Raw genomic sequence first — 8,192 nt, forward strand, 5'->3', positions numbered from 1 at the left:
CAAGATGGCGGCCGCCTGTGTGGCGACCCGCGACCATGGAGATATAAACAGCTTTTTATAAGGTAAAAAAATAAAACAAAGTCTTTGTCTGCAATGATTAGACATGTTTTTTATTATTGTCATTAGTAATTATCTCAATTTCGGCAAAAAGAATTGACAAACTCCTACACACTGTGCCTTTAAATGAGCTCACGAGCCACTGGTTGTAGAATGTGTAAACTTCACACAAAAAGACCCCAGTCCAGGTGAACCTGTGACCTTTTCATTGAGTCAGCAGCTCAAACCTCTGTACCACAGTGCCACTGTAGTTACTTCTCACTAATGTATTGACATTTGGTTTTTGTATCTTTATAAACTGTTTATATTTATTTCAAATAAAAAATTCCATAGAAATACAGAGCTCTTCCATTTACCAAGACTTTAGTATAATTGCTCTTAGTTTTAGCTAGTTTTCACACTAACGTCTTTCTTACAGTTTTGCTAATTTAGCTTTAGCATCTGTTTTGTAAATTGTAACAATTATTTTGCAAATTTTGGCTTTTAGAATATGTTCAGCTAATTTAGTGAAGTTTAGCTAAACGTAGCTACAATTTTGCTAAACATAAACTGTAAAAACAAAGTAAATGCTTTTTTCTATTATCAAGTTTGTTTTGCTGTATTTGTTTTACTAGCTTTAGCATCTGGTTTGTAAATTGTAACAATTCTTTTGCACAGTTTTAGAATATGTTTAGTGAAGTTAGGTGAAATTTAGCTACAATTTTGCTAAACAAACTGTAAAAAACAAAAACAGTTAATGCTTGTTTTGCCATTATAGTTTGTTTTGCTATATTTGTTTTACTAGCTTTCACATCTGGTTTGGTAATTTCCCATTTTTTATAAAACACTTTAGAAACCTACAAATTTATTTGTAGGTCAGTCTCGTGTCTCTAACAGTTAAAGAACTTTGAAGACAAAAAAAATCTTACGTATAGTTTTTTTCAGTGTTTATTTTACTTTTTTTTAAAACAGTTTGTTTTTGTCCACTTACCAACTTGGAAGCAGGGAGTTACAAACTCAGTCAGGTGTGTTATCATGGTGACCATAATAAGGTACTAGCAGCAGCTTTAACCCTTTTAAATCATAGCTGTCAACACTTCAGTTCAAAATGTGGGCATTTTATTCATTTTTAATAATAAAATTAATAGTGGAATCACTCAATTGGGACACTTAAGATTTCTTCAGAAAGTTCCCAGTCTTAAACGATTTGTTTAAATCAAAATAAACTGTACATAGGACTGTATAATACAAACACTTTTAAACGGCGTTGGGTCATTTTGAATGGACCTTTTAGCAGCTGGAACAAAAACGGCTGTCTGATTCTGCTGTAAACATCATTACTACATTTGACCAGAAGCTCCAACACTCCGGAAAATTAAACATTTTAATAACGCTAACAACTCAATAAACCATCTTACATAAAACAAATCCAATAGCCTTGGAAACATAAATATTGAGACAGTTTGAAAAAATAAACAAGGCATAAAAATATGCCTGCAGAATAGCTTCTCATTAATCACAGCCTTGAAAATGAAAGCAAAGAGCTCTGAACCCCCAACACCAAAGGATAAATGTAACACTGCCACCTAGTGGTGACTGAAGACCAACAGGAAGAATCTTATTTTAAAACAGTTCCAGTCAGATGAGAAATAAAACTGCTTGGTCAAAAGTGATTCTTTGCCAAGGCATGCTCAAATCTTGAAAATGTTCGATGCAATTCTAAAAAGGCACGTGAAATATTGTTAGGACACATGGATGGCTAACATGGTGCGGAAATTCCCAACAAATTGTAAAACCCAAACATTTTTTCCACTGCTAAACAGTCAAAAGAAAAGCTGCTTTGCTAAAGAGGAAAATGTATGTTGAGTTCGTCACGTAGCGTCTTATTTATGATCCCCTACGTGTGAAAACAATCCCAGCCTGCTGGTGACCTTGTCTTTGTCGAGGTTTTTGTGTTCCGGGATGTGTCTGAAGGTGCAGTCCTCCCTCGTGCAGCCTATCGTCCTCCAGAAAAAGCATTCCTTCTTATAAGTGCTGTAACCACAGAAAATACTATTTTATTTACCACTGAAGGAGCCAGGCTCTAATTCATACTTAGACCTGTCTTACCTAGAAACTGGACCTGGGTCAGCGGCTCCACCAAGTCCAAATTTCTGTGGATATCGTACAGTCAGCGGCGCCCCCTCCACTACCATTCCCTGAAGGAGAAACAGATTTATTTCCAAAGCCGAGTCAGACACCGGTCCCCGTCATCGCCATGACCAGAACTTTTATTTCACGCTTACGTCGATGCACTGAATGGCTCGCTCACAGTCTTCTTTCCGGGTGTAGTTCACAAACGCACACTGCTGCTCCAGCAACATCTTAATGCTGTAAACGGTCCCGGCTCTGAGGGGGACAAATGCTGAGTAATCAGTTAAAGTGGCATACACAGCACAAATCAGCATGTTCAAAGATTTGTTTTTTAATACATTGTTCTCTTCCTTCCTAAGATATTCACATAGGCTACGTTCACGCTTTGGCTTTTAATTACCGTAATTATTCATGTACAATACAATCTCATGTATAATACYCCCCCCCCCTTTTTTTTTTGAGCTTGAAAAGCATAAAAAATGTAATCCTCAAACTACCTCCAATTTCATACACACTTCAAGATTTTTCAGCCTTTGCAGTTTTTATACATTTCAGTAAAATAATCATTGGACTGTTCATTTTATTTTAACAACATATGTACTAAAAGGTATTTTGACAACAAATATATATCAGCTGTAGCAGCATCATATGAATTCTGGCGTTTTAAGGGCTCGACACACGGGCAGTGACAAACTACAGCGATTAACGGCTGTCATCGCAACCAGGGTGAAAACCCGACACACGGGACGCAATAGCGATCGCAGCGTTGCGAATCGCGCTCTCAGATCGCTTGTCTTCACAAAATTTGATTGGTTCTTAACTCTGTGGGCGGGTGTGCATTACGGACGTGTAAACTAAACAAATCTTGCGATGCTAATGATATTGAAAAACAAACACACATCAAGATACAGTTTTATGAGGAAAAACTTACCATAAACTTCACCCTGGTGCCAATAAATTCCCACAAAGCTTTTTAGTAATCCCTTGGTGAAAGTGTTAGCTAACTGCAGTGTGTAGCATACGCTCCTCTCATTGGTCAGTCAATGAAACCCTCGCTGATTGGTTGTACGCTAAGCGACAGCGACAAAAGTTGAACATTTTTCAACTTTCATATGTCGCGTCGCAAGCTTGCGTGTGTACGTCTACGTGTACGAGCGTGAAATTTCACATGTACTATTTTCGCCGGTCGCTTAGCTGGAGGAGGGCAAGCGATTGTCGCCTCACCACACAGCCTCCATAGGAAATGAATGGAGAGCGAGCGACGTCGCCTCCCGTGTGTTGAGCCCTTTACACATAGTCCACCAGGAGGCGCCAACACAAAAGTCAGAGACTTCACATGAGATTTGGGCCATCTTGTGGGGGAAAAGCAGATTACTTCCTACTCGTGAGCRCCCCCTCTGGTGGGGAAACGTTTTTTCAGGGATACAAACTTTTTCAGAACACTGGTAGACGGCAGCCATTACAGACAAACGTGTTTGTTGTTGTTCGAGGAGCGGCCCGGTCACACCCTAATGTCATTAGTTTATCATTACTGAGGTGCAGGAATACTTCCCCCCCTTTTTCCACATCATGTCGCCTGCCTGGATCTGTTATTATCTCGCTCTGAAGCACGGAGGAGTGTCAGAGGTAACCTCGTTTCAACTGCTTTTTACGACCCGGTCTCATTTCCAGACCCTGTAATTTTGTGAATGAAGCCAATATTTCAGTTAAAATACATAAGTAAAAAATATTTATCCAAGTATAGTACTACCCCCCAACTTTATGGATGATTTTATGGATTTAATTTTACATATTATACTTGAATAAATACGGTAATTCAGATTTTATTCTCCAATCTGATATTTTAGTGTGGTCGTTCACATTATATTTTAAAGGCGACCTCTGTCAGACCCCAGTGTGAATTCTCCACAACACTGACCCACATGTGCAGAAGACACACTCAGCTCGCTGTTTACAGGAGGACATATGGATGCTACATGTTAGCATGTGGATTCTAAATATCTGACCTGCTTCTTTAGTTTAGTTTATATCCAAACCTATCTTCTGTTGGCTACTCCTGCGCCGCTTCCTATGTTTGGGACAGGAGCAATGTGCTGAAAGTAAAACTAGTTCAGGGATCCGACACTACCGGTATGTTATCATCATATTTCTGTGGATTCTCAGTCATCCAGAACATGGAAAATGATAACAAAAAAAGACAAAAACAACTGGACTTCTGTTCTGCAGCTGAAGACTTGTAGAACTACAAGATTTAAACTGCACATGGTTGGTATCAATATTCTAAATATTTGGACTGATCCGCTCGCCCCCACCTCACTGAYGGAAGAGTCGGATGAAATGTGACATGAGCGTTCAGACTGAGGTCGCTTTGAAAAACAAGAGATCAGAATCAGCAGCACATACTAAAAACACCTGAGGAGCCCTCTGTGACTTCACCTGCTGAACAGCTCGTGGAGTTTCACGTAGGTCATAGTATGAGCCAATACTCCAACCCAAACAGCAAACTTCTTCCTGTGAAAAAAACAAAGCTGTAAAAACTGAAACTTACATTTCACACTGAATTTAACCAATGCCAACATTAATACCACACGTTTAAAGAGAGAACAACCAGAAAAACACACAAAAATGGAAATGTTTACTAAGTGGGTTCAGATAAACGAACACTTACGGTTTCCCAGAACTCCTGGAATGTGGTGTTGGCGAGTGTGATTCTGTTCTGGTTTGGACCAAAGAGCAGACATTTTTGCTCTGCTGCCGAGGGTGGTTTGGTTGTTGAACAATCCATTCTCCTTGAAATGAAATGAACCTTTATTGTCATTGCACATTGGACTTGTAGGTTTGCACAATGMAACTGAGTTACAGCGCCCCCTATTGGTGCAATTAAAGAAAAGAATATGTAAGCATTAACTAATGTAAACATACGCAATTTTAAAAGAGCAATTTGATTTAAAAGAGAAGAAAAAAATAAATATAATAGACATTAAAAGAGCATGAACATTCCTATATACAGATGTGCAACTGCAGCATCAGCTCTTGCCTTCATCATTATCCTCATCATCATCATCATCATCATCCCCGTTCTGCATCTTGATTGTATCCCAGCTGGCTTCAGCACCTACAGAGGGAGAAACAGAAACCCCTGATTTTCCTGTGGTCTCTGTACAGAGGAATGCTTTGAAGTGGGGGTTCTGTGAAAAGGTTAACAATTAATATCTTACCTGTTGTAGATGGCCTTTTCAATGAGCTCAGTTTAGAGAAATAACATTCTAGACTGACAGGACTGACAAGCTGCCGTCTATCATGTGAAAGATATTTTATAAACCTTTACACCATCATCAGTTCCTCAACTTACGAGAAAATTGTGTTTTTATTTATGAATACAAACACCTGCAGTGAGCTGTACACTTCCTGTGCAGCCTGGAGGTACTTCAGCTGGTATTTCAGAATAATTGTGTAAAAAAAATCTACATCAGTGTAAAAGTTCAGGCAATATTTCTGCATAAATAGCTATGAGATGTTAAACGAGGAGTGGTTTTTGGATTTTGTCATCCTAACTGGACACGTCTGCTCAGACGAACCAGTACAAGCTGGTCGATCCAGTCTGGGCAGACCCACTTCCAAAAAAGAAAATTAAAAGAAATTTTTCATAAAATATTGTCTAAATGATAACATTAAACAGTATGGAGGTAGGTGAGGGGTGAAGTGCCTCGTTTACATTTAAAAGAGACAGCACCAAAACGAGTTATCTGAGACACACCTCAGAAAACGGGTAAAACAGGGGCTTGTGGAGTTACAATAAGGAGGAATTCATACCAAAGCGGTGCAGTTCCACTTTACATAGACCACAACTGAACAATATAAATGTGAAAAAGTAGGATTTAAAAGCAGGATGTGTCTCCTTTAAAGATGCAATTTTGGAGGTAAGAGTTTTTTTTAATGATGGCATCAATCCACTTTAGTCTTAGATGTCTTTTGTTTGACAGTCTTGTCAGACTTGAAGCTGTTTAAACAACCATCTACAGCAGGTAAGATATCAACAGTTTATATTTTTTACACTCCAAAAAGGCTGGAGAATCCCTTTAAGTACCTTTAGGATCTGGCCTGCTGTCACCGGCAAACAGAGCCTCTATTGCTTCCTCTAACGTCCCGTGGGTCTTCAGAGCCTCCGAGCTCTGTGGCCAGGAGAAACCCATTTCCTGAAAACGAWGCGCAAAAACAAAACTTACGCTGATACGCCACAGGTAACAAGAGACCAACTTAATATCTGTGATGGAGGCAGGAAACAAACTTTCCCTACCATGAGGTGCAACGTCTGCGCACGTTTCAGCTCCTGTGCGGCTTCAGCACTCGTGCTTTCCAGCTTCAGCACGTCCTTATAGATGAGCGAGGCTTCATAGTACCTCTGAAGAACACACAGGCAGWGAGGAAATAAGCCGTACACTACATGATAAACCTTTAAAAAGCAGCTTAAGGAGGTGTTTTATTAAGTTAAACTGTTAGCTGCGCTGCAGCTAACAGTTTAACTTAATAAAACACCTCAAGCTGCAGCGCAGCGGTGCTGGTTTACCTTGAGGCCACAAAGAGCTTTCCCTTTTCGAAATAAACCCTTTATCCACTTCGGTTCCATGGAAAGTGCCAGGTCAGCATCCCTGAGAGCATTTTCATACTGTTGAAGCCTTTCATAGCAGAGCGACCGATTTCCAAATAATCTGAAAAAACAAAACAAAACAAACAAAAACAGCAAGAATGTTTTATAACCATTATTGTCCAAACAGAGTTTGTAATAAAGTCCGTATACGAATTTGTTCTTACTTATATTCCTTCGGGTTATATTTGATGGCGTCAGTAAAGCAACTCACGGCCGTCTCAAACTGTCCTGAAGCAGCCAAACGGTTTCCCACACCTGGAACAAAGTCGCAACCCTCTCAGCATTTTTAGCTGTGTCAAATCGCCCCGAAACGTGTCAACGTGTGAACTCTACTCACTAGCGAGCTCAATGCTTCTTTTCGCAAACTCTTCCACAGCAGGATCCAGAGTTTTCTGTTCAAAAGAACATTTGATGCAGTTCAAGAGGCTCTAATTGTTGACTGAAATCATTAAAAGTTACCAGCTCAGTTCAGGAAATAGTGTTTTTCTATCTAATTTGATGTGTCATCCTGCCCTTTTGTATTATTATTAATATTTTATTATAAGGTGGAAGAGTGGTAAATACAGCAGTGATTTTTAGGTATATCATCTTAAAAATGCTATCTTGTTATTTTACCGTTTCACTGGTTTCATCCTCTGCTTTCTGTGGAAGCTCAGGTTTCTCGGGCACCTTTGGCTTTACTTCTTCAAGCTTCTGAACTTTGTTTTTGTCTTTATTCTTTTCGTTTGTAAACTTCTGGTTGGACTTCTCCTCAGGGACCGATTTAGAATTATTTAAATTCAAACCCTGTAATCAAAAAAAGCGCTTAAGGCTTTACAGAAAAACTGCCCATTAGAGGAAAACATCTAGTTTTTTTTTTATGCAACTTAAACGCCAAAAGATCCACAAACCTTTTGATGATTTTCATCTTTTTTATTTACACTAATCAGATCTTGTTCCTTAGTGTTCTTGTGCTTCTTACATGCAGCCTGTTCACTCTGTGACTGACTGAGTTTAGAACATTCTTTTTTTTCTGAATTACTACAATTTGTTGGTCTTTGGTCCTGATCCTTAGAGGGGTCACATTTGTCTTTCTCCACATCCTGAAAAACCAATGGAGGAAGGAATCAGCACAAATTTACAGATTTTTTTGTAATTTACAGCAAAATGAAACCAGTTTGACTCACAGGTGAATTTTCTTCTGGGGCGTTTTCCTTTTCAAGTCGTTTCTTTTCTTTTTTACGCTGCAATGAAATAAGAAACAAACCATAACATCAGCACCAGCTCTAAAGAAATCCATCAGTGTTCAGTAGGGCTGTATATTGGCAAGAATTTGGCAATACGATACATATCATGACAGAGGGGTCACGATACGATATATCGTGACCCCTATATA

General features: G+C 39.1%; 1 protein-coding gene across 2 annotated transcripts in view; it reads right to left on the reverse strand.

The window, feature by feature from the left end:
- Window positions 1-968: 968 nt before the first annotated feature.
- Window positions 969-8,192, reverse strand: part of si:dkey-33c12.4 (glutamic acid-rich protein) — an 11,086-nt gene continuing 3,862 nt past the window's right edge. For both annotated transcript variants that reach the window (XM_014018032.1, XM_014018031.1), the window contains exons 7-20: window positions 7,984-8,040; window positions 7,708-7,899; window positions 7,433-7,603; window positions 7,155-7,209; window positions 6,982-7,072; window positions 6,737-6,878; window positions 6,467-6,571; window positions 6,257-6,365; window positions 5,207-5,284; window positions 4,838-4,958; window positions 4,606-4,680; window positions 2,322-2,424; window positions 2,146-2,234; window positions 969-2,070 (exon numbers count right to left, since the gene is read on the reverse strand). In XM_014018032.1, coding sequence (XP_013873486.1) covers window positions 1,920-2,070; window positions 2,146-2,234; window positions 2,322-2,424; window positions 4,606-4,680; window positions 4,838-4,958; window positions 5,207-5,284; window positions 6,257-6,365; window positions 6,467-6,571; window positions 6,737-6,878; window positions 6,982-7,072; window positions 7,155-7,209; window positions 7,433-7,603; window positions 7,708-7,899; window positions 7,984-8,040 — 1,539 coding nt within the window. In that variant the 3' untranslated portion in view covers window positions 969-1,919. The remainder of the gene's footprint in view (window positions 2,071-2,145; window positions 2,235-2,321; window positions 2,425-4,605; window positions 4,681-4,837; window positions 4,959-5,206; window positions 5,285-6,256; window positions 6,366-6,466; window positions 6,572-6,736; window positions 6,879-6,981; window positions 7,073-7,154; window positions 7,210-7,432; window positions 7,604-7,707; window positions 7,900-7,983; window positions 8,041-8,192) is intronic.

This window comes from Austrofundulus limnaeus, unplaced genomic scaffold, assembly GCF_001266775.1.
Source record: "Austrofundulus limnaeus strain Quisiro unplaced genomic scaffold, Austrofundulus_limnaeus-1.0 Scaffold181, whole genome shotgun sequence".
Taxonomy (NCBI): Eukaryota; Metazoa; Chordata; class Actinopteri; order Cyprinodontiformes; family Rivulidae; genus Austrofundulus; species Austrofundulus limnaeus.